At 35.0% G+C, this 27,243-nt stretch overlaps 2 protein-coding genes and 1 long non-coding RNA gene across 17 annotated transcripts in view; 2 read left to right on the plus strand and 1 right to left on the minus strand.

The window, feature by feature from the left end:
- The window catches only part of LOC100113848 (ADP-ribosylation factor-like protein 6), a 246,997-nt gene that overhangs the window by 154,303 nt on the left and 65,451 nt on the right, over window positions 1–27,243 (minus strand). For 4 of the 15 annotated variants that reach the window (XR_004345238.1, XR_004345236.1, XR_004345240.1 and 1 more), the window contains exons 1-4: window positions 15,526–16,278; window positions 9,342–9,559; window positions 8,423–8,584; window positions 7,410–8,227 (exon numbers count right to left, since the gene is read on the minus strand). Coding sequence is in view for 9 of the 15 variants with exons in the window: in XM_031925917.2 (XP_031781777.2) it covers window positions 7,290–7,827 (538 nt within the window). In the remaining 6 variants the exon portion in view is untranslated. Of the gene's footprint in view, window positions 1–7,289; window positions 8,228–8,422; window positions 8,585–9,341; window positions 9,560–15,525; window positions 16,301–27,243 lie in introns of those variants that run through there. The other 11 variants (XR_004345237.1, XR_004345239.1, XM_031925917.2 and 8 more) reach the window with 11 other exon arrangements.
- Window positions 1–27,243, plus strand: part of LOC103316486 (peptidylglycine alpha-hydroxylating monooxygenase) — a 112,066-nt gene that overhangs the window by 12,463 nt on the left and 72,360 nt on the right. The window lies entirely within an intron of this gene.
- Window positions 10,383–12,998, plus strand: LOC116416706. The gene is made up of 6 exons (XR_004227049.1): window positions 10,383–10,830; window positions 11,098–11,252; window positions 11,397–11,508; window positions 12,045–12,148; window positions 12,245–12,467; window positions 12,822–12,998. It is a non-coding gene; the product is annotated as an uncharacterized LOC116416706 (long non-coding RNA).

Genomic DNA, 27,243 nt, shown 5'->3' on the forward strand with positions numbered 1-27,243 from the left:
ACATAAATTGTTAATATAGTTATACATTAAAGAATCTCATTTTTATTTATCCAAATATTATGCTCGTCACTAAATCCTAGCCATTTAACATATACACGTTTACCACTTTTTCTTAATACTTTTTCTACTAGATAAATTTCAGGATACATAGTTTTATGAATTTCTGTTTCATAAAAGCCACCTGAGACGGTTTTATTGTTATAATCTTTGAGGTGGTATGTTGTCGGATTAGTTTTGACAACTCGCGTTATTGTAAAAATTTCAGTAGACCAGTTTGGTGTGTAACCTTTTTCAAAAACATTTTTTATCCTACTTATTCGTACTTTATCTCCTACTTTAAATTTCGGTTTTTTCACTGGCGACTTTTCATTTGGAAAATGTCTCTTGACTTCTCGCTCATTTGCCAGTGTAACATTTTCAGGCTCGATTCCTGTTGTCCGATGTTTTCTCAAATTGTATGCTTTGAGTAAGTTAGGTAGAATATCCAACCATTTATTGCTTCCCTGTTTGCTGAATTCTGTCCACATTGCATTTTTTAATGTTCTATTGAATCGTTCGCATATACTTGCATGAAGATTACTATGCGAAGAGTATAAGTGTATATTGTGCTTCTTCATAAGTTTTTGAAAAATTGAATTGTAAAATTCTTTTCCTTGGTCAGTTTGTAGATTCTTCGGTACTCGTCCTTCTTTTAGTATTAACTTCATAGCTGCAGTAACATCATTACCATTCTTTGACTTGACTGGCATGGCCCATGCATACTTTGAAAATATATCTATGACAGTGAGTAAGTAATGAAAACCTTTGTTTTCTTTAGAATATGGTATCATTTCTACAAGATCCGCTTGCCAAGTCTCGTCTATTCCACGTATGTCATATTTTCTTCTCTTGTATCGCCGACGTGCTGGCTTGTGCAGCTCTTCAGCTACTCTATGACGTTCCATCTTCCTTTACAGTAGATGAAAATCCATCTGGAAATTCGTCTATACGAACTTTTAATTGTTTATTCACTTCTTCAATGATATAATCAACACCTGAGTAATTGCGAAGAGTTGTACTATAAAGATAACGCAATTTTGCATTCACTTCCAATTGATGTTTTTCAACTTGTTGTTTATATTCTTCTATAACTTCACCAATTCCAGCAATTTTAGTAGCTATATAATTTATTTCAGTTTGTAGAATAACTTTCAGCGAATGCAATGTGATTGCATCGTTTGGATGATTGGGCGGTCCTAGGTTGCAAAGTCGTTTGTTTTCTAAATCAAAATCACCGTCCGGTGTAAAATTGAAACCAATGCCTGGAGGACCACGACTCACTTGCGAGCCCTCAAGTTTTCTTCCAAACACATCGAGACTCATGGTAATACTGATGCAAAGAAGAAAGTTGCGTATCAATATATATGCCCAGCTTCACGTAATTCCTCAATAATCGACTGGATTTCATTGACGTGATTATTATTTCTAGCTGATCGTTCGGCAATCAATAATCGAAGTCTCTCAGTAAGCTCGTTTGGATCATCCCAGTAGACGAGATCAATGGAAGAATTTTTCTTAGCTGTTTTATATTTAGGTATGAGACCTCCTCCGCTGCTACTGTTCTTTTTACGTGGAGTGATGCGGAACATTGGTGCTAAAATATTCTTATATTTATTACTTCTCGACATTCGTATAGATTCATCTTTGCTGAATTTTTTCCGATGAGCATTTGTTGCTTCCAGAATCTTGCGATAATTTGCACGATCTGATGAGCTCAGAAGAAGATCATCCGGATATTTTTTAAATAGCAATTCCATCAGTCCACTCGTTTTAGGATAACTTTCATTTCTGACTTTGACATATTTATCATCAAATTCAATTTCTGAATCACCAATCATATACACTTCATCAACCTTTCGCACTCCGTATATATTATCAATCATTCTACGGCTTTTATCTAGCAATGATAAAAAGTCTTCAGCTGATTCATTTTTTCCACTCGCGGATCTAAATGTAGAATTGGTTATTGTGTCATAAACATCATAAACATCATCATCATCATAATCATAAAGAGTATAATCCAATAAACTTGATTTATTGTTCTTATTTTGATCGTTGAGAAAACTTGATCGATCGATTTTCATTCGTTTTTTCATTTTCTTACTGCCGCTGTTTTTATCCAAAATATGATTAAATGGTTGCTGCAGTGTGCTTTCACTGGTTTTAGAGTATCACCGATGACTTTTTCAAAATCATCTTTCTCCTGTTTTAATATAGTGTATTTTTTTTAATAGCGTCACGAGCTCGCAAGAGCTCACTAAGAACATTCTTCTCTTTCTTGAAGTCTGACATGCTGACGTGGTGATGTCTACAACTGAACTGCAAGTTTGAGACTCATAATTCCTTTTTTATTGCAAAACAGTCCAATCCTTTTCTGTATCTACCCTCATTCATCGATCTATCTTTGTCAATGACAATGAATCTATATCTATCATTCTTCCAACATTCAGAACAAAGATTTCGAAATTCATTAAAAGTTAAATCGGTGTTCACATGATCTTCATAGATATGTTTAAGATTTACATCATCTTGTCGATAAATTAATAACAAATTGACATTATCCCTAATCAAATGTTTTCCTATATGAGCATAAGATTGACATAGATAGAAACTATCTACACTTTTATGTCTCCCCATACAGAAGAATGCTCTGACGTTATCCTGCTTCTCACATGCCACATCATCAAAAATCATAATTGAATTTGGAAGGGCTTCATCCGGAGATACTACAGATTCATGCTCATTGAACGGAAGATATGATACTCCTTCAATCGGATCCAGGACATTTTTGAGAAATTGATACTTTGGCTGATTCAAGGATTTAGAGTATACATACAAATTTTCAAACCTAAGACCATTGGGATGTGTTATTAAAGCCAATAAACTATTTGTTTTTCCACAGTTCGATGGCCCACAGAATACTGCTCGTATACTATCTGGTAGTAATTCCCTATGACGCTTTTTTCTTTTCTCTTTTCCAAAATCGAAATTTGTCACGGGGAGTTTGACGTTCTGCTCGGTAAAATCCATGTTAACTCAACAGAGTCAGATATAACATTGAGCTCTTGAAATATAAACGTCCTTTTTATATCATGAACGTCAGTTGTGAATCAACGCTCGAAGAGAGATGATCATACATAAATCTGAGAAACAGCCGAAAGGCTATGGATTGCTTGATAAAGTTATCAATAACTTACCTGTTGAAATGCATCTTCCTGGATATCAATACTGCGGTCCCGGAACCAAATTGAAAAAGCGAATGAAAAGAGGAGATCCTGGCATTAATCCGCTTGATCAGGCGTGTAAAAAACATGACATTGTTTACTCCGATAAAAACGGAGATCGTAAAGCTGCAGACAAGAAGCTTGCTGAGGAAGCTATGCAACGTGTCAGAGCCAAGGATGCTAGTCTTGGTGAAAAAGCTTTTGCTTTTGCTGTTAGCAATGCTATGAAATTAAAAGGAAAAACCGGAATGGGATTGAAATTTAATAAGTTAGTGACTGTAGCTAAAAAATCAATGACAGCAAGTAAACATTCTCGCAAGGTTATTCAATCAGCCTTGAAGGGTGCACGTCAAGCTGTTAAAAGTGTAGGTGGAAAGAAAAAAGTTATCATTCCACGTGTTCTGCCGCTTCCATCAAAAATTGGTGGAGTTCTTCCTTTTCTCGTTCCATTTTTCGCAGGACTAAGTGCCACCGGTGCTCTAGCAGGAGGTGCTGCTGGAATAGCTAAAGCAGTTAATGATGCTAAAGCTGCGCAGAAAAATCATGAAGAAAGTAAGAGGCATAATAAGACCATGGAAGCTATTGCTTTAGGAAAAGGTCTTCATCTTAAGCCCTATAAAACTGGAATGGGATTATTTATGAAACCTCATATCGGCAGTGGTCATCAAGTCAGTAGACAAAAAAACTTTGATTTAACTTTGCCAAATCATGATCTAAAAAAATATGCTCGTATGATGAAAATCACAGATTTCCGAGGTGTTTTCATGAGAAATAATCTACCTCCCGGCGGTCCATGGCATAATGAGTCAGCAGTGGTAAACTTGGACGACTTTCAAAATAGAGGCACTCACTGGGTTTGCTATCGTAAACGTGGTCCTGAAGTGATTTATTTTGATAGTTTTGGCGATCTTAAACCTCCTAAAGATCTCATGTTGTATTTTAACGTAAAAGAAGTGAAATACAACTATAAAAGATATCAAAATTTTGACTCTTTTATATGTGGCCATCTTTGTCTTTTATTCTTAGCTGGGAGACTATAAAAGAGGTGCTCACTGACGAATGGAATCATTATCTTCCGATCAGTCATGGAAGATAGCTTCACTCTGAGTCTCTCAGGAAATTCATCTGTCTTAGAAGCGCAATATTTTCCTTCGATTGAACTACCGAAGCATACAAATTTTGTCTTGGGTTTAGTTGAACTTTTATCATTTAACTCTATTCCCAATGTTGACTATTCAAATAATAAACTGCATTTAAACGAAGATATTATTATTAATATTCCTACTGGCAGTTATGAGATTGATGCTATTAATCAATTTTTACAAACAACTTTGAAATCCAAAGGAATCGAATTCTCTTTGAAATCTAACAACAATACTCTTAGAAGTGAAATTCTCTGCAGTCATCCGATAGATCTCACACCTCACGATTCCATAGGCAGTCTCCTTGGCTTTGCTCCTCGCACTCTCGAAGAGAACATTCAACACAGCTCTGATTTAGCAGTGAAAATATTGAGAATCAATGCACTCAGAGTTGAGTGCAATATTACTGGAGGTGCTTATATCAATAATAAGAAAGTTCATACAATCCATGAGTTCTTTCCCAGAGTGCCTCCGGGATATAAAATCATAGAAGTTCCGTCACACGTCATATATCTACCGGTCAGTGTCAAGTGCATAGATCATCTACAAATTCAAATTGTCGATCAGGATGGAAATTTGGTAAATTTTCGAGGAGAGGAAATCACTATTAGACTTCACATCAAATCTGTATAATGGGCATCGTTTACAATTCTGGATCATATATAAATCATAGTCATCATGGCAACCAGCCATCAGTCGACCGAAGAAACTCAAACCGTTAACACGCAAGAGCATTCAGTTTCTGAAAAGTCTAGGACTAAAAGTTCGTGGAAAAAATTCACGTGTATAATTCTTTGCTGCTTCCAGAAAAATGGACGAAATTCTAAGCATTCGATCAGGTGTCGTATTCGATGAGTCTATTGCTCATTACGAAGTACACGCACATCAACCATACTCATCATTAAGCTTTGACAACAGCGATGAAATTCGTATTTCTATCCAACATCAAGATCTATGTCTCTTATCATCTCTATCCATATATGTGGAAAATTGCAAGTAAAAGGTAGATCAGCAGCACTTGCTAAAACTAAATTTGTCAACAATGGCATTTGTCATCTGTTTGATGAAATTCGTTATGAGATTAATGCTGTGGAGATAGATAAAAGTAAAAATGTTGGTCTGAGCAGTGTTATGAAAGGATTGATTTCATTTAACATAAATCAGAATGATATGCTGGAGAATGCGGGCTGGCTTGGTATTCAAGACGATATCAAATCGGTCGTAGATGACAAAGGAAATTTTGACGATGCGATTCCACTGAGTATGATCTTGGGTTTTGCAGAAGACTATAAAAAGATAATAGTTAATATGAAGCATGAGCTCATTCTCACAAGATCGAGAAGCGACTTGAATGTAATAATCCAGGAAGGCGTTGTAGCATCTGGTGTAACTACTTATGAAGATTACGAAGTAAAAGTATCAAAGATAGAGTGGTTGATGCCATATGTTGTTGCATCTGATAAACAAAAAATCCAGCTATTGAATTTCATTGGTAAAGATAATCCTATCTTCATGTGTTTCCGTTCTTGGGAGTTATTTGAATATCCTCTTCTCCCAAGCACTACTAAACACGTCTGGACAGTGAAAACATCAAATCAATTGGAAAAACCTCGTTTTGTGATTCTTGGACTGCAAACAAAGAGAAAATCAATGAGAACTGCAAACGCTAGTCGATTTGACCATTGTGAGTTGAGTAATGTGAAACTTTTCTTGAATTCACATTATCCATACAACAATATGAATCTCGACATAGCTAAAAATCAGTTTGCCATTCTCTATGATATGTACGCTAATTTTCAAAAATCCTATTATGGAAGAGATCCGCAACCGCTGCTGACAAAGTCTTCGTTTCTCAACTTTGCACCACTCGTAGTTATTGACTGTTCACGACAAAACGAATCTCTCAAGAGCGCTCCTGTCGATGTACGTCTGGAGTTTGAGGCTATAAAAGATTTTCCTGCTAACACTTCAGCCTACTGTCTGATCTTACACGATCGCATCGTTCAGTACAATCCTATTAGTGGAGATGTCAAGAAGCTCGTCTAAGCTGCATGGGAAAATGGAGTATGCAGTAGACATGACTGGTTTCAAGCAAACCGAAGAAGATTATATTCTAAAGGAATTTGCAATCATATCTCTCAAGGAAAATAGTGCAGATCCTATTGTTCTAACATTCAAAAATCCCTTCTCATGGAAAAAACTCTCAGACAAAATGCAAAGGTTAAACAAATGGCTCAAACATAATTATCATGGCATCAGGTGGAAAACGGATGGACATGACTACTTTCAAATTGGAAACTTGCTTCGTGACGCTTTACATGATGCATCAAAAATTGTTGTCATGGGTGCATTAAAACAGAAATGGCTTCAACGATTCAAATTTCCTGTTCACAATATTGAACAGTATGGCTATCCGTCAAAACCATCTTTTAAGTGCGTCACAGTGTGCACAAATCATAATCCAAGCTATAAGACGACTTGTGCATTGCACAACGTCAAACTCATGAAATTGTTCTATCAGCATAAACTGTAAAGTAAAATAAAAAAAAAATAAAAAAAATTAAAAAAAAAGTAGAGAACGTTATAGGCATTCCAAAACATAATAGAGAGAGAGGAAAAATTATCCCCACTCTCTCATCGGGTACTAAAACACTCTGAGAGGAGAAAGGGTGTTTTAGTATCTTGGAGAGAGAGGGGATCCCTCCTCTTTCACCGGGTTCCAAAACACTCTGAGAGGAGAGGGGGTGTTTTAGTATGCCTATGTTCTGGTATGCCTATAGCCTATCTACTTATACAATTGGTCGACATACAGAATCTACGGGAATTGCTAGTGGACAGAATTTAATAATAATTTTTTGTTCGTTCAAATCAGTCACTGAAATACCTTCATTATACAAAAGTGCTGCTTGCTCCTTAAAATTGTTGAAGTACAGATTTGCTAAATCGCTATTGGGTTCTTCAGTACATGTTAACATTCCACAAATAAGAGAATATTTAAACCTACTTTTTGGAGGTAAACAGTTGAGAATTATTTGAAGAAGCCAGAAACCTCTTTTGCCACTTTTAGTCAAAGGCGCCCCATCAGTACTAAGGTTATAAGTTATGTACTTCATATTTGTATCACTATTTATTTCTTTATACAATTCACTATCATAAATATCTCTAATAGCGATCTCATCATTGTTTCTATTATCCATCTTATTAATAAAATCAAATATTTCTTTTTTAATTTCTACGGAATCAAACATCATTTTCAGTTGATACTTCAAATCGACAGACATGAAATAATTCTTCGATTTCGTTGTTATTTCACATTGAGCGTTACATATAGCACACGTATTTTTTTGTTTCCTAAATCGCTCTTTTAATTTGGTATAGTATAGAATTTGTTGCTTACAACTCATACAGTAATAATGAATCATACTTATGTTTCATTTGGTGGATCAAATTTTTGTTGAAATCTATACTTAGAAATATTTATATCATTAACTTGTGGTCCAGCAAATAATTTAATCATATTTATTAATTCCGATCTTCCTACGTCTGATATCTTGAATCTTATTGAAAAAGCCATAACTAACGTCATTACATCATTTATAGTCAATTTCGAAGTTTCAAACATTATTTTACGATCGTTGAACTGCTGATCTTCATAATCGAATTCATTTGCCTCACTATCGTCAGTATCAGTAGTTCGAAATGAGAAATCATCAGTATCTCGGATATCATTTGAAAATAAATCACTAATTGCATCATCGTCACTATAGCGCTCTTCAATGTCATAAGTTGATTCATTTTCCATGTCATTGTTTCTAACTGCATCTAGGTAAATCAATAAATAAACTAGATTAATTATTACAATTTATATTTAAAAATTAAAAATAGTATTACACTAGCTGTCTTTTCGGATTAAAACGAATTTATGAAATATTACAACGAACTGGATCGGATTAAAATGGTTAGCATTCTATTCAGTCCGTTTTAATACGAAATTTAACAATACGATACATATTTTACCTGTATATTTAATATCATTAGGAGATATTTGATTCTGTTCTTCACAAATATTTGCACTTTCAGTCAAAGCTGATTCAATTCTCTGACTTATTGATTGCTCTACATTTTCATTAGTTTCATTTCCACTTACTGCAGCTGAAGAGTAGCTGGTGCTGCTATTAGCTAAGAAAATAATAATAATCACTATAATTCATATGAAATAAGCAATTTTATTTTTAACGCGTTTACAAGAAAAAGCTAAAAACAGTTCATATTACAAAAATGACCCATGATGACTATTTATAAAACTGATATCTATCCCTCGTTAAAAAAAGGATCGAAACGTATTCAAACGTACCTACAATGTTCAAAAAACGGATCTCATCAATGCAACTAAGTTGAAAAAATATATTTCATGGATTGAAACGGATTTATAAAGGATTCGAACGGACTAAAACGGATTCAAAAACGGATTGAAACAGATTGGTTTTTCTTAATCCGTTTCAATCCTTTTATTTAATGTGGTATCCGGATCGATATGAATATTAATTTTTTATCAAAATAAATGAATAGTATTTTTTAATTAATTCTAGCATTATTTAGGAATAATAAGTAAACAATAGTAATAAAATATAGGATTTAAATGGGTGAAAATGCAATCCGTTATAAACCATAGTAATAAAGTAATATGTAGAATGAATCCGTTTCAATCCGTTGTTATCCATGTAATAATTATTACGGATTCAAAAGTCTTCACACGGATTAAAATGGATTCAACTTGATTTCAAAACAGATTTTTATTTTAATTTTTAGTTTGAATTATATATATATATATATATATATATATATATATATATATATATATATATATATATATATATATATATATATATATATATATATATATATATATATATATATATATATATATTAACCTTACCTGTTACTAAAGTATCTTCATTGTTTTTTCCGAAGGAATCCCACTTATATCTGGAACGAGCATCTTTCAACTTCAAACGGTAATCTGTTTCGTAATTTTTAATCATTCCAGCATTGTACCGTCTTTGTTTTGGCCGCGGTTTCGGCGCATTTTCATCACTGCTTGATGATTCAGATGATTCTAAGTTCGTTTCTTTCAAATGTATAACTATATATTAACTAAAAAGAATATGTAATTTATTATAAACTAGATTTTACGCATGAATTCATACTTTAAAGTACGCTACAAGCGCATATATATTTTATAACCCTTTTCGACTGTCGGCATAAATATTACTGCGATTGAGCATGCGTTATAGGCCAGAGTGCGCTGTCGTCGCGTCGACGTTATGCGAGTCGACATGAGTCGACTATATTGCCCATCAGATAACAACGTGTCGGCACAGAGACGTCCCCGTGACGGCACGAGATGGCGGCATCCACGACAGCACGTGACGTCCAGCTGCCGCAGCACAGAGACGGCACGTGACGGCACGGCGAGACAGCACGACGTGCCGTCTCTGTGCCGTCTCTGTGCCAGCAGAAAACGCTACCGGCGGGGAGCGATTTTATCGCATATAAAAATAACGCTAAATAAAAATTAGTTAGAACGCATAACTAAGCATCTACATCATAAATAATTAATAAATTTTGTTATATAGTATACAAAAAATTGTATGTAAGAAAAAAAAGTCTGCCGGGTGTAGGGCTGGAACTCACGATCTTTGGATCAAAAGTCCGAAGCTCTAGCCTCTGAGCCACAACTCTTCTTACAATTTGATGCACAATTGCACCTAATAATCATCGCTAATAATTAGAATTATGTAATAAAATAATGTTTAAATGTAATTCGGTTTGGAGAGAATAAAAAAAGTAATAAATGTATGCTCTTTACTAATTAAAGTCCATAATTATTAATAATGCAACATTCTGAGCACGCGGCACGCGTGCTGTCGCTGTGCAGTCTCTATGCCGTCGCGTACAGACGCCCTAGGACGCATGTCGAGACAGCAACTGGACGGCACAGTGACAGCACGACGTGCGGCACGTCAAGGGCACGTTGTGCCGGCACGTGCTGTTATCTGGGTTGTCGAGACTATATATATCACTATATATACTATACTGATACGCCGCGTTCCTGATATCCCGCCTTTTCTGCAGTGTTCCGTCTTTCCGTGTTCGGCCATATTGAAATATAATGTTTTGCTGATATCAACGATCAAAAATGGAATGCTTTCATTTATAATTAATATAATTAATTATTTTTTAAAAGTCAGACAAAATGCCTGTAGCATATGTCAAGTTTATAGCTGGGCCTATGAATGGCAAAAAAACTATTGTAGATATTAACAAAATAAAAGATTTTAACCAGAAGACACACAAAAACAATGTAAAATATAAAATCAAATATTATAATCATGTGTGTAAAGGAGTTATTTTGCTTCAAGCAAGTACGTATATGTGTTTTTTGATTTGCTATAGCATAATTTATATATAATATACAATCGTATCTGCTATATATATATATACACACACACACACACACACACACATATATATATATATATATATATATATATATATATATATATATATATATATATATATATATATATATATATATATGCTTATACATGTGTAATATATACAACATATTTTCTTAATTACATAATAATAATAAAGGTACGTTATAATAAAAGACTACATATTTTTGATAGATTCTAAAGAAGAGATGGAAAGAGTTATTGCCAGTAAAGATCCTCGGAGAATATCTAACCTACCCAGCAAACTGCTAGTATCAGCATCTGAGAATGATTCCGATGTAGAAAATAAATCATCCACAAGTAATGTACAAGCAAGCAACGTCAGTAAGGTAATTAAGTTTACGGCTAATATTTAAGTTACATGCATATATTTTAGTTTGGCTAAGTTTTTTAATTTAAATTCATGACTCGAGCAGCATCTTATTTTTATACTGACTATATACTAAATAAATATTTTATAATTTTTTTTATAGAATTCATTGCTAGAAAGGCGCTTGGAAATAAAACTTAAAAGATTGCAGTGATAATGACCACTCAAAGTCACAAACAGCCGATACTTCTGATGATTTACTGAAGCAGCTAGAGGTTAGTTTACAGAAATAACTGTTAAAAATATATAATACAAATTATTTTTTAATATATTCATAATAATTTTTCATATTCCTGGTGTGCAATAATCGAAGTACCATGCGAATAGTTAAAACTAAAAATAGGTTGTATGTCTATATTATCTAACGTTTTACTTTAATTTGTTTATAAAATTTAAATTAATATGACATTTAACATAGACATATTACCTATTTTTGGCGTTACTATTCGCATGGTACTTCGATTATTGTGCATCAGATGTATAAAAAGTTAAATTTTTTAAAACTTTTTAATTATTTTTATTTGAAAATGCTTAAAATCGATAAGTAATTTTGGTATTTTTATTCTGTACCTTATTTATCACATAATTTTGTATGCAACTGCGCTCCCAAATTAGTACATGCAGAGGTACATAATTTTATTGTGCACAAAAATCACATACAAAAAATACGTATTTCTTTTCAAAAGGGAAGTAGTAGCACAATCACAAAAATAGTTTATACTAATTCATATTATACTTATGATTCAAACAGATGAGATTAGAAAATTAGCCAATGGTAAAGAGAGTACCAATGATGGCTACGACAGTAATTTTCCATCTTTTCTGAGAACCAGAACTACTGCCAACATCCGAAGGGTAATTTATTGTTTACATGTTCATACATTGTATTGATATAGGTTTGAAATATTTATAAATTACTAGAAGTTGTACATTTCAACAATTGTTTTATAGGTTCATATTGGTAATGATGAGTGGATACCAGAAATAGCATATAACAGAATAAATACCAAATCAGCAACTGCTCGTCAATTAGCTGGTAATATTCTAATTGCCGTTTTCGATGAAGAAATTCTTCTCACAAGTACCATTACGGGAAATGAGAGTAGCAAAAAAGGAAAAGGCAACAGAAACTCTGTTAAAAAATTGGACGAAAAAAAAATCAACGCATGTGAAAGTAAGGGTCATTAATATAAATATACTTTAATAATATAAATAATCTTGATATATAATACCTTCTTATTTATTCTGATCAAAACAGAATAAAATATACAATTTTTTACACATACTGTTCTAAAATTATAAACAAAATATATCCCTATTCAAAATTTCGTATTGGATCGAATTAAAAAAAAAAATTATTTCAATCCGGTTTCTGAATCAAGTCTGTTCAAATCCATTGCAAATCTATTTCAATTTGTAAAATATATTCTTTAGATATATAGTCGGATTGAAACGGATTATAAATAATAGTATCTTGAAATATTTCAAATCGTAATATTGTAAATTATTTTTTATTTTTTATTTATAGAGTTAAATGAACATTTACTAGAAAAGCTTTTTTCAAAGTTTAAGACTACTAAAAAGGTTAAAGGAAAACTAGTTAAAGTCAATCTTGAGGATGAGAAAGGACTGTTTAACCATTATGCGCAAAAAAAAATTGCTGACTTAAAAGCCGTCAAGGAAGAGTCAACAAGTGGAACCAAAAGAAAGAGGGATGACCATAAAGAAATTACGGCTAAAAGGGTTAAAAAAAATGTTGAAGAGGATTCCAATGAAATTATTGATGACAAATTAAATGGTGCACCAGTTTCACAAGAAATCGATAAAGATGCACAAGTTCCAGAAGAAATAGTAGATAAGGACGAATTAAATAATAAACAGGTTTCACAAGATGCAGATAAGGGGACATTGAATTTATCTGATCATGAAGATGAATTTTTTGATTGGTCTCCTAAATCTCAGGATCAGTCGGAAGATGCAACACCTGCTGCTAGTTCAGATGAAGAATCATAAAAATCTTATAATTATTATTCTGACCTGATGTACAAAAAGTCTGATCTTCCGAAGATTTTAAGATATGCTCCTTTATTTAATATAAAACGTTTTCGTAAACATTATTATAAGTAGGGTTGCATTAATTATCTGAAGCATTAATTACTATATTTAATTTCAAAAATAATTTATATATATATATATATATATATATATATATATATACCATGAATCCATATATACTGAAACATCTTATATTAAACAATGGAGCTATTTTAAAAAATACGTACTTAAGTAATTTGCATGAAAATGGCAAATTCAAAAACATTTTTTGTAATTTAATGAAAGATTTTGTTTACTTTATTTATGTAATATGTTCAAAAGCGCATCTTATTAGTTTTCTGTTTTTTTTTTATTTTAGTTACGAGACAACTAAGTCTGAATTACTAATATTAAGTCACAATAGCTTTTGTATTAGTTAAACGATGAATAAGTCTGTGAACTGAGTAATTAACTCACAATAGTTTATAAACTGAGTAATTAACTCACAATAGTTTATAAACTTATATTTTATAGTTACGTTGTTTAAAATAATATAGCTTTAAACAATGTGCCAAAGAATCATTGCAAAGAAAGGCAAATGAAAAGTAAATTATTTGTGATTTAACATTTCTCATTTAATTATGATATATCTTTAAAGCGTTTCTTATTAATTTTCTAGTTTACTTTTGTATTTTCTTTTTTTTTATAAAAAGACTGAAAATGAGTCTGTGAATCGGTGATATGAATATTCACATAAGTCTGTAAAGTGTGAAATTTACAATGTATTTAGATTGAACAACAGTTTATAACTTCAACCAATGTTGAATTTTTATTTTCATAATAAAATATTTAAATTATAATATTAATTTTATTCATGCATGCTCCATTTTATATTAATAATTTATAGTTTTACAAAATTTCAGTTAAATTTTTTAATAGGTTATTAGATACTAATTCAAACGGATTTAATCTAATTAAAATAAAAAAATTGATTTAATTGTATAAAAAAATATGAAAAAAAAACGGGGTTGAAACGGATTAATCCAACGTTAAATAAAATAAATATATAAGAATAGAAGACCTATTAAAATGAATTCAATTGGATTTAGATAAATATAAATTGCGGCAGAACATATTCAAAAGTATTAGGAAGGCTGAAAGAATAGGATCGAAATGGATTGAAATACAACAATCAAATAAAAAAAAAGAAGAATTAAATATACATTAGAACGGATTGCATTGGATATAAATAAAATTAAAATCAGTTTATCACTGATTCATATGTATTCAAAATAATTGAACGTAAGTTAAAAAACAAAAATTCGAATTAAAAAAAGGTACTAAAACTCCCTCGTTAAAAAAAAGGATCGAAACATATTGAAACGTACCTAAAATGTTCAAAAAACGGATTGGAAATATTTTATGAGATATCCGTTTCAATCAGTTTCAATCCAACTACGTTGAAAAAATATATTTTACGGATTGAAACGGATTGAAACGGAATAAGGATAAGAATGGACTTAAATGGATTAAAAAAACGGATTGAAACGTATTGGTTTTCTTAATCCGTTTCAATCCTTTTTTTTAACGAGGGCTAGGCAGAAGAATTAAAATTATGCAAATACGGATTACAAAATACTTGATAAAATATTTGATCGGATTAAACCAGATTTAATCATATCAATCTCTTCTGAACTAGTATTAATACTTGCGAATTACGAAAAATCGGAGCAAGAATCCGGATCCGAAAAGGATTAAGTTGGACTTTATATACTTTTAATCCGATTCAATCCTTCGTTTTCAGCAGGGTTCCTAATCTTGGGGTTCTGGGTTCAATGTAATATTTATGAAAAAATAAATTCTCGATGCAACTTACAAATCAGCAGTACAAAGAAAGATATAATTAATAAGTATCGAATAGAGGTAGAATAATTATTTATTTTTATGAGAATTTACGATATATCGACACTCATATGATTCTCACATGAGCACTTATATGATTGCTGATATGATAATCATATGAGTGCTCATATGATTATCATATGATTATTTTTAGTTGGGTAAGCTTTTTCTAATTTTTTTGCTTAATGGGTTCCTCATTTTTCTAAGTTTTAACCGCGTAATACTAAGATCGTAATACTAATCGAAAAACTTAGTGATACCGTGTGCTGTGCTGTGTCCAGCAGATCGAAGAGTACCTTGTGTGTGAGTGAGACGCGGAGTCCGGGTATTCCTGATCTTGCCTAGCGGTCCAGCGCAGTGACCAAGTCTTGCGGCCTGTCCATGGTTAGGAACGTCGTCGACGAGAGAGAGAGAGAGAGAGAGAGAAGGTTTGTGTGGCGCGCAGTGCATGGGAGAGAGTGCATGTGTGAGTGTGTATCACCCATGCGAGGGTGATCCGGCGCGCGCGACCTTCACGACGATACACGCGTACGAGCGCAATTATTATGGCGTTGCGGCGAGTCGCAAAGTTGTTGGCGACTCGCGTATTATTATTTCATGATTGTAACTTCACGTTTATTTCGCGACTAGTAAATATAACCCTAGTCTTATTATTTTACGTGATTTGTCGTCATTTTTAAACCTCGTTCGCTTACTTCCTAATCCTGTTCCTTCCTGCGAATACCGCCTTCTCCGCGGGCATTATTTATTAATACTTATTTAACGCAGTTGAGCAGCCGAGCACGCGTCAGGCGCGTAGACAGGAGTAGATAGGAGTTCTCCGCCGCATCGAGGGAACGCGATCCAGTCGTTTAACGAGTTATTCGTTGATCGAATTTACACCCCGTTACATTGACCATGTAACGGGGTGAGACTTCACGTGAGAGGGGAAAATCACAAAAGCAGACGCTGGGACCGAGAATCGATCCGGCGCTCCTGAGATCTCAGGCGCGCGTGCTACCGCTTGAGCCAACGCCGCCCTATTTCGTCACTCTCTATACTGCCTCCATTACCGGCGTGGCGAGGGACGTTGTTCCTCGTTACAATATATATATATATATATATATATATATATATATATATATATATATATATATATATATATATATATATATATATATATATATATATATATTGTAACGAGGAACAACTTCATATATATATATATATATATATATGTATACATATATATCAAACATGGCGGCGATAAAGTCGCATCCACCAGAGGGCGTAATGCAACCAGAGCGCACCGCAACCTTATATTCTTTGAAATTGAGTTTTCTAACCTCTACAAAATATCCAAACATTTATATCTTATTGAAATACGTTGTTTTATCAGGCGAATCAATGTTACTTTCAAAGATATTAAAAGAACTTTTATTTAAAAAAAGTTTCGTAAAAAATGAACGATCTGTTATCATTTTATAGCTGACCAAAATTTTGTGTTGTGATTTTCTTTTTAATTTTTTTCTTCTCCCAACTTTCGTTCTTATCTTCGAAACTTCCGTGGCACGAAAAATCAAATTGAATTAGAAATAAAATGTGTGTATACACATTATAGACGCACTCAATGCATAGTATTTATTAAAATGAGTCCAGCTTTGCTACTTAGGGGTTTTGGGGGTCGCTAAACACGAATATCGCGACAGCAACAGCCTTCAAGGTACCTGGTGCCCAGGGTGGACAGTATCAACGTCGTTTTCAAGAGTTTCAGGGGAATTTGTAGCATAATTAGTCGAAACTCGTTAATCGGTGGTTTTTGGGGTCGCAGAACACGAATATCGCGACGGCAACGGTCTCCAAGGTACCTGGTGCCCAGGGTGAACCGTATGAACGTCGTCTCCAAGCGTTTCATGGGAATTTGTAGCATAATTAGTCAAAACTCGTTACTCCAGGGTTTCGGGGGTCACTTATCACTCCGTAGTTTATTAGGTATGTGTGGATAACGGTTGTAGGAATTGCTGTGGAGATTCTAGCGTGTACATCTATTTATTTTACAAATCTTATTTGACGGTTGCTTTTGAACTAAAACTAATACGCACTATTTTAACAACAGTTTGATGATTCTCTTTTAAGTTAGTAAAGTATAATGTAATATATCTATTGAGCGGATAGTTTTTATTATAATTACTGATTACCCTTAAAAATTTGTGAAATCTTTAAAATAAAACCTTCCTCAAAAGGTAAAAGGAAGGCAAGTATAAACTGGTTATTATTTACTATTAATTTTTTATTTGATGATGATATAATTCATTCAAATCTGTTACAATGCCTCTACCCTAAGCGGGTCTTGGGCGTTGTCGTCTAGATCGGACGGGTGGGTGCCTTTCACCACTACACAGCGCGTCCTCAGGTTGCGGATAGAGGAACAGCCCCTGAGAAAGAGGTTAGCTGCGAATAAATTGAATAAGCAGTCGCGGACAGCCGATAGAAACAGGCGTAGGTGTGATGAGCCCACACTGTCGAACGCATTTATCTAGAAACACTATGCATGCACCACAACAAAAAACACTTCACATTATCTCTTATCTCTTAATCTATCTCTTTCATCACACATTACAAAAATGGGCAAAAATCCTGCTGTCGAGGAGGATGCGGGAGCGATGACAACTGCCCCGAAAGGGGATCTGTAGAATGATTCGTCACCTGGTCTTATGCGGTAACGATGCCAGCGAAGGCGCGCTGCCTTGCAGACTTTCACTAATTTTTATCACCTCTGGATTACTTATTAATTTGGATGAAGTGTCAGTTGTTGGTATAAAATTAGCTAATTGAAATCTTCCTACAGGTTCTTCAACAGGTCTACTCCGTACCACGTCTTCTAGTAAATCTATAATATTTGAGTGTGGTATAGCTTTATCATCAATGCTAACTGTACCTGAATTATCCCATTTAATACGATGCGATGCTGATTTCCAATGTTGAAGCAATAAACGTGCTTTTCTCACATAACCCTTGGAAATGCTTGCAAGTATCGCTTCATCGGGCAATGGACTCGATCTTCATTTTCATGCTCTACATCAAGTATATTTGCATCTGACAAAAGTTCCTGACGTTCCAAATTTTTAAAATGAAGATATCTTCTTAAAATTTGTAAATATTTTTGACATTTTTCACGTTCATTGGTGATACTTTTTGAAAAAAGCTTCGTTACTCTCTCGTATGTTTCCTCTGGTACAATGACCATTTTACGAGCGTGCTCCATATTTTAATTTCCAGAGACTCCAAATATTTTTGACACAAGTGCACCTATAATTGGTGCAAGTAACATTGGTAAAAAAGCACCACCGTTTTGAATAAGGACGCGTTTCTTTTTTTTTCCACTCTTTTTCACTGTTATTACTACTGGATTTATTTAATAATTTTCTCAAAACACTTTTATGTTTTTTTAACTTTGACTTGTGTGAGTTTTTTATTTTAACGACTCCGCGCAATACATTTAACACGCACTCGCATATGCTTTTAATGAGTTTTTTATCAGCTACACGTAACAGTACTAAGCGCTGTTGACTATCTGCATGACAAAGAGAGTTCAATACTGCAACACACTTTTTTGTAAAATGCTTTGGTAGGCATCCACACCTTGCATCTTCTTATTCTTCTTCTTCAGTATCAGCAGCACCACCACCTCCACGCTGTCTTCTACATCGTCTACGACTATCGGTTCTCGCAGACGCTCCTCTCCCTGCCATTGTTTCAATCAGACAGAAGCATTAATCATAGAATCCTCTACTTTTATCGGAATTTCTTATTCTTCTTCGGTACATATGCGTAACTCAATTTATCATCGGGAAAAACAGAGGTACGGAAACGAAATTCATCCTCGGTCGACTGTTTCAAATCCAACTAAAGATAGCCATGAGAAGTTGACGTACTATCGAGATACGCTTCTTGTAAAAATTTTGGGTCTTCGGGATAGACTTGACGCGCTAGATATTGTATTTGCGAACGATCACGTTGATTTTTAAAAATAACGAGGTAATTTGCATTTAATGAGATATCGCGTTGACCAGCTCCTTTGTGAAAAAGATTTTGTGTAATAAAAATCACACTTAAATTCTTATGATGACTTCCCTTTGTAAATAAATCGAGAATAATGTTATTCGAAGATTCTCTCATTAAATCATCGATAATTAATAATTTTTTCTTTTCATTGTCTTGAGAATAATCTGAAGGCTGAGGTAATCCCTCGTGAAATTCAACAATTTTTTTTCTACTCTCCCTACTTATGCTTCCTGGAACAAAGTCTGTCTCATACGTAGACTGCCACTCGGCATAATAGAGTAATATCCGATCAAAAGTTACACTGCACATTAGTGGAAGATGTCGAAGAAACCTTTTGACAAAAACTGTTTTACCACATCCCGTGGGTCCGCTAACGATACACGTAAACGGATGTTTGAATCGCATATCCATTTCGCCGAGTACTCACACACACACACACACGAGAGATATTCCTTAAAATAAGCTTATGGCACGCGGACGGTCGGCGGCGGCGGCGGCGCGGCTCGGCACACGTAAAAATAAGCTAATTTTACGTGTGCTGATTCACAAGCTGTTATTACCGCTGTTTAAGCTGATATTCGTGTCCAACAAGCTAAATAACACCGCGAGTAAGCTGAATTATGCGTTAAAATGAGCTAAATTTCCATAAGAAGCGTTTTCTTCGATGACAGAAGCTATACTGAGGATATAAAAATGTGTTAGGGATCTTTTAAATGGAAAAATAAGGAAATTATATAAAAATTTGTGTTTATTTTTATTTACAATAAATACATCCAAAAAGTTAATTATTCTTATATCCAAAAGGTAGAGACTTACGTGACGTAAGGTATCGTCGTTTTTTCAATACAACACAACATGTTTTCGATTCTTCACGCGTTACAAATTCATGCATTTTAGTTCTTCTGATAGCTTTGAATTTTAAGCGTATTTTACTACATTTATCATTCATTTTTTCAGATTCGTGATCTTCGTTTGCAAAGGCATCGTTAATCAAATTCTTAATGCTATCAAAATTAATTTTTATACCGTTTGAGAAGATTAATGAGATACCTTTTACTTTACAACATTCAATTTTAACATCTTTATTGGGTGTTACAGCTGTGTAAGCGTAAAAATTTGGTCCTCCCGAAACAAAATTACTTATATACGTATTCTCACCATAACCACAAAGTTCATCTGTCATATCACCTAGTTTAGAGTCAATAAAAGGTTTATACTCATCCGGAGCATCGTCATGCGAAACAAATATACAAGAATCTGTTTCATAATAAAGAACACGATCACCCAACCTTCTCAAGTAATTATATAGTTCTAAACGTGCTTGAGCAGTGGTGTAAGCCGCAATCACGACACTCGTATGCGAGGCAGGAGTGACAGCCTCATCCTTGTATTCCACTTCACGTACAGTATCTCATCATTAATTGCTAGTATATCATTAACATCTCTTTCCGGACAAGTAAGAAGTTTTAAAAGAGATTCACGTGATTTTACAACTTCAGTTTGTTTCAAATTACTCCGTTGTCCAAACTTACCCCAAAACGAATTTAAGCAGAGCTTAGCAACAGCTCGTAACCCTGAATTTTTTTCGATATTATTTTTATCCAAAGTTATACCCTCATCGAGTCTATACTGTTCAATGTATTGTAATTTAGTTGCTTCATCAGTACACCATGAGGGCCATCCGCTAGCCTCTTGCTTGATTTTTAAGAAAGTATTTACGTATTCAGCAAAAAGACCTCCGCTACCATCAATTTGATTATATTGTGTCATCTCATATTGCCAAATAAGATAAATTTTCGTAATACTGTAACCGAGTTCAACAGCTTTACGCAACTCATCAGCAACCCAGGTGCCCGTGAATTCACGCATTTTTGGGTCTTCGTGATTGCAGTCACACTGCTTTTCTTCGCAGCATGAGCGGCAAAGAGCAAATAGAAGACGTCCGTGCATTTTAATTGGTAAGAGTGGAATGCGCAGGTCGCGCGGTGGTAAGATACTACATTTAACTAATCCTTCAATATTGTTGAGATTATTGTTATTCCCCTGCATTCGTTGCAGTCTTCACCAATTAAAATTCGCGGATGTCCTACGGGAAATCGACCTCTTTTACACACGTACGGATAAAGAGAGCATATATCTGTATATTGAATTTTTTCGTTATTTCCGATCGTGTACTCAGTAACTATATTCTCCGTTCTACCTCCAAAAAAGCATCGCGCGGATTCAACGTTATACAACACATAAGAGGATGCTGTGCTACATATTCGTAGATTTCGCGATTCTCTGCTTTTATCCGATCAAAAGTACATTCCCATATCTCTCGAACTTCGTAACCCAGGGCTTTTATTTTTTGAATTTTCCGAAAAGTATTCTCGTACGACTCATCCATAGTTCTACCGTATGACATTATTTTATCTCGTCGTTTATTAAAGCAAATAGGGCAACCGTGTGTGTAACAGCCTTGATATTCAAAGACAATACCTTTAGCATTATCATTTTCTGGAGGTAAATAGCCATCTACACGAAACCCTTCTGGAAGCATAAATTCACGTGCTCTACCCGCGTGTATGATTTCCCGACCAATCTCACGTTCACACTGTAACAGCCACTGTATTGACTTTTGCGAATGATTTTCAGCGCGTCGATATCCACCTGCTGGAATGATACCGATAGTTTTTTCGCGTAAGAAATTTTTTCTATACACAATGGAGCATGCAGAAGCTATGGTCGTTGCCTCTGTAAACGGACAAGTATTCCCGCACTTAATGAAAATTTTCCGAAAAGCCATGCATGCAAGTCTTAAAATTTCTACATCCATACGGCAATAATCGAGTATTTCACGTTGAAAATCAAACTCATAAGTATTTCGGTTCTCCTCATACCATACAATAAACTTTTCCCTCTCAGACGTCGACATGGCATTAGGCGCATAGAACGATGCTTCGGGTAAAGCCCCAACATAATTTTGATTATCTAAAGTATTGAATAGATGAGGAAAATATCCTTTTTTGCTAGCTGGCGGTAGAGAAAAGGTTTGTGGTAAAGCACTTAATTTCAGGTGAAAATAGTTTAAGCTATCAATAAATTTTGTTCGCCCGCATTGAAGCATAATTATATTTTGTCCATTCAATATTACGTTCGGTACTATTGAGGTATTTTCAACGATTTCTCTCAAAATAAATTGCGCATCAAACCCACGAGAGTTATGAGCAATACAAATTATTTGACCGAAGGTAGTTTTCTCGCGTACTGTCAAACCTATTAATTGTTTAACTGGATCATCGCGAAATATATGCTCTCTTACACCACACGTATGGCATAGTATATTTATATTTTCATCATCCATGCAATCATCGCAAACCTGTTGTACAACACATAGATTTGGAATGTGTATTTTTATCTCTGTATGTTCACGGTAAGCAGAATCTTGACGCGTCTCAAAGTCATAAAAAATAAATAAGTTTTTCTTTGGGGATTTACGATTAATCTGTGCGTTAACATTACGTCCAATGGGTTGAATATAACAGAGCTGATTTACATCATGTTTTTCGCGACATAAGTTGCACCAATTGATTCCACACTCGTGCTTTGACTTGTAGATATTAATTCGTTTGCAACACATATTACAAACTTTTACTACATCGCATATTTTTTTATTATTTTTTTTGTATGACCCATCTCTTTTGTGACGGTCGAAACATATTTGTCCGTAAAATTCTCGGTTATATTCTACACACTTTATAATATCTATATTAGAATTACACGTTGGCGCACAAAAACACCTGTCACATTTGGCTGTGCATCTATGCTTATCTACGTATCTATAGCTTTTATTACAATGTTCGCAGAAAAAACGATTGCGTGCAGCACCGGTTAAATTTAATATTGTATCGAAATGACGCCTTCGGGCGTCGTACAAAAGATTTATAACGCCAAAAGAATTTGAATTTAACAGAGGTCTTCCATCGTAAACGGGCGGTTCTCCACTTCCAAAAGATAAACTATCGTATATTACAATAGCGATAGTTTTTGCAACATAATACCGCTGATACGTCTCTATTTCTCGCATACCGCACCCATTTGCAGGAATTACGACGTTTGCATTAATAGTAAGGAGATTTGCGCGCTCTTTTTGCATACCACGTCTGCTATCTCTGACAATATTCCAAGTATCAATGGCTTCATTTGAAAAGAATTTTTTATACATCATAAAAGCCTCCCCAACAATTAAAGCTCTTGGCAAGCATAAATTATCGTTATTTCTTATAGATACAACCGATCTCTGAGCTAAGCTGTCAACATTTATCCTTTTTCTACTTCCACCTCGGCCACCATTAGGTATATTAACAAGTGTTAATGTTAGAATAAAGCTCTCATCTATTTGAAAATCCTCATTACTCTGAGCTAATCCGCTTATTAAATTCCATAAATCATTGTAAAAAAAATTATTTACTAATCGTAAAGATAACCCACCCGGGCCTCGTGCAAAATTTAAACTTCTAATGGAGACGCCAATCATGTCGTTTTCATTACATAATGAAATTATATAAGAATAAATATCGCGAATAACTAACTCCAACCAAACTATCGGATTTATAGATCCATCCTTCGGTGGAGATCTTATTTTTAGCACAATACGTGTACCTTCTATTTTATACTTAGATATATAATGCGAATTTTGTTGGAAAATATCAAAACGATTACCAGGAGGCTGGATATCCTCATTATATTACCTACGCTCTCACGGGTCCAAGATGCATAACAATCTGAAATAATGATACCGTCAACGATTCTCGCACGATACAAGGCGGCTGAAAGCAATGCTCTATCACATTTAATAGCATTCGACTTCCTGTGCAAGCGATGACCATAGCGATTCTCATACAAGCAGTATCAAATATACGGCTCCGAGAATCCACGTGTTAATTACATTTGAGATTACTCTGAACCGTTGTTTTGTCACGCTGATCCATTTTTTCCGCGCATAGGTATCGACTGTAAAGACTCTTGCCGCTGAGTAGATACTAAAAATATCAAGTTCACGCTTAGAGCAGTCGAGAGTCAAAGATCATGCTCTCTCTCTCTCTCTCTCTCTCTCTCTCTCACTCTCTCTCTCTCACACAATCGTAAAAAAAAGTATCCCGTGTTCGTCGAGCAGCAAGCAGTATCAAACATGTATAGTTGTTTTGTCACACTAATTCATCTCCGCTGTATAGGTATCGCCTGCTAAGACTCATGGCGACAAGTGGATACTAAAAAATATCAACTTCCTGCGAAGAGCACTTGAGAGTCAAATGTTATGCTCTCTCACGCTCGTAAAAAGTATCCCGTATCCGTCAAGCATTTCGCTGCACAACGCGTTAGCCAGCTCGTTCGGGTATCGGGTGTACGAGCACACGTGCGGTATCGAACAATAATCAGCACAAGTCTAAATTTTTCTCCTTCGTCCCTCCTTCTCCTCCTAGGCCCTACAGATGACTGCTTCGACTACAGTCGTCAGTTCCAAGTTGATCGTAGTTCCACTAGGATGTCTGTGAAAAGTGTTGTTTTACGTCAGTTGGAGGAGAAAAGCTCTCCTAAAATCACGGATGGAGCGTACGTCGCGGCTCATACAGCAGCACCGCGACACGTATGCTGAGCTGTATGAGGAGCGTGAAGAAATCAAACGCACGCTGCACATCATGAAAAGTTCACCTTCCATCGGCCCCGTCAATTACTACATCCCTAAGCTTGGGGATGTATGTGAAGTGTGTGCGTGGGTGATGAAGCGTATGACCAAACGCACACGCTGGACGTACTGCACGGAGTGCAGGGCGCGACGCTTTACGACGTGCAGCAGAAGAGAACTGTGGTGTTGCAGCGTAGGAATAGCGAGGAGGGATGCGATGGAGGAGGTTGCCGAGGAGTTGGTGCAGCAGTAGGTTAGTTCGTAAGGTAAATATTTTTTGTTTGCCATAATAAGTTAATTGTGTGTATCTTTACACAGGTGCATACCAATGAAGATGCTATGGTGGAAATCACGAAAAGAGAGGAGCAGGAAGAGGAAGCGCAGGAAGCGGAGGAAGTGGACTTGGAGGCCGTGGACGATGACGCCATGCAAATTGATATAGGAGAAGAATTTTTTCAGTTTGACTCGCCTGCATCTCCCGATGACCTAGCTGACATGGAAAAGCCTGTCGTCATGAAGATAGAAGCAAGTGAAGAAGACGAGACAGTTGACGTCGTATAGTGATATTCTGTGTTTGTGTGTGAGTGTATAGTGTATAGTGAACGCGTAAGTTTTATCACTAATTATCTTTACCCGTACGTGTGTGTGTGCGCGTGTGTGTGTGTGTGTGAGTGACTAGATTAGTAATTAAGAGTAAGGAGTGATGTGTGAGAGTGTGTTCGTAAGAAAAAAAAGAGAGGTGAATAGAGAGAGAGAGAGAGAGAGAGAGAGAGAGAGAGAGAGAGAGAGAGAGAGAAGGAGAGAGGGAGTAAGAGCGTGTGCGTAAGAGAGAGAAGGAAAGCTTGTGCGTGAGAGAGAGAGAGAGAGAGAGAAGGAGAGAGGGAGAAAGGAGAGACGGATAAAAGAGAGAGAGAGAGAGAGAGAGAGAGCATGTGCGTAAGAGAGAGAGAGAGAGAGAGTGGGAGAGAGAGAGAAAGAGAGAGAGCGTGTGCGTAAGATAGAGAGAGAGAGCGTGTGCGTAAGAGAGAGAGAGAGAGAGGACGAGCGTGTGCGTAAGAAAATGTGTGCGTGTGAGTGAGAGAGAGCGCAATGTAAGAAGCTAGTGTCCCTCGTGCGTTAGCAGTCGATACGATACATTCGAAAATTATACAATACGAACGACACAGCGTGGTCACGATTGTGTGTGTGTGTGTGCGCGCGCTCGCGTAAGTGTACGTATGTGTATACATATGTGATTGGATTTACATTGTTTATGATAATTCAAATAAATAATTTTTGTTTTTATAATAAAAACCATTATATATTGTAAGAAATTATTTTTTTTATTTACTAACTTGGTGTGTGGTGACAACGAATGACATCATTACTATCGTATCCTTATCTTATCAATATAAACAAATAATTATTGTGGTAAAGATATCTTCTTTGTTTATGTAAACATGATATCTTTATCTTAATTACACGTGTATAAACATGATACCCTTATCTTAATTACCTGTTTAGAAACATGACACCTTATCTTTATGACTTGTTTACATGATAAGATAAAGATGCGCCAGTGATGACGTCATTTGTTATGTCTCCCCATACCGGCTTACTTACTACTTCTATCATTATATTGATTTTAAAAAAGGGAGATAAGACAGACTACAACAACTATAGGGGTATCTCACTTTTAGCAACGTGCTACAAAGTTCTGTCAAACGTAATATAAGCTAGACTCACTCCATTCGCGGAAGATATAGGAGGAGATTATCAGTCCGGATTTCGGCGCAACAGATCGACGAGCGATCAAATGTTTACCATAAGACAGTTGTTAGAGAAAAAGTGGGAATTTTGCGAAACCATACACCAACTATTTATAGATTTTAAAAAAGCGTACGATTCTATTAAGCGAAGCAAAATGTATCAAATTCTAGTACTTCTTGATGTACCAAAAAAACCCTGATGGAACTTTGAAATCCAGCACTGAATTCAGTCTGAAATCAACGCTGAATCCACGTTGCGTTTTCGGACAAATTTAATGTTGAGTCAACGTTGATTCAACGTGGATTCAATATTGAATCAACGCTGATTTCAGACTGAAATCAGCATTGAATCAATGTTGATCGTTTTGATGAGGAAAGCTCTTAAAATTGTTACATCTATGAAAATGTATCACGTTCACGTATTATCGCGAGTATATAATTGAGTAACGGTGGGAAAATAACACTTTTCATTTATACTATTATTCCACTGGAAATTGCGACGCGTGCGAATTTTTTTTTAAATTTTGGCAAAGTGTATTTAAATGTTAGATCAT

The sequence above is a fragment of the Nasonia vitripennis genome (assembly GCF_009193385.2).
Source record: "Nasonia vitripennis strain AsymCx chromosome 3 unlocalized genomic scaffold, Nvit_psr_1.1 chr3_random0005, whole genome shotgun sequence".
Lineage (NCBI taxonomy): Eukaryota > Metazoa > Arthropoda > Insecta > Hymenoptera > Pteromalidae > Nasonia > Nasonia vitripennis.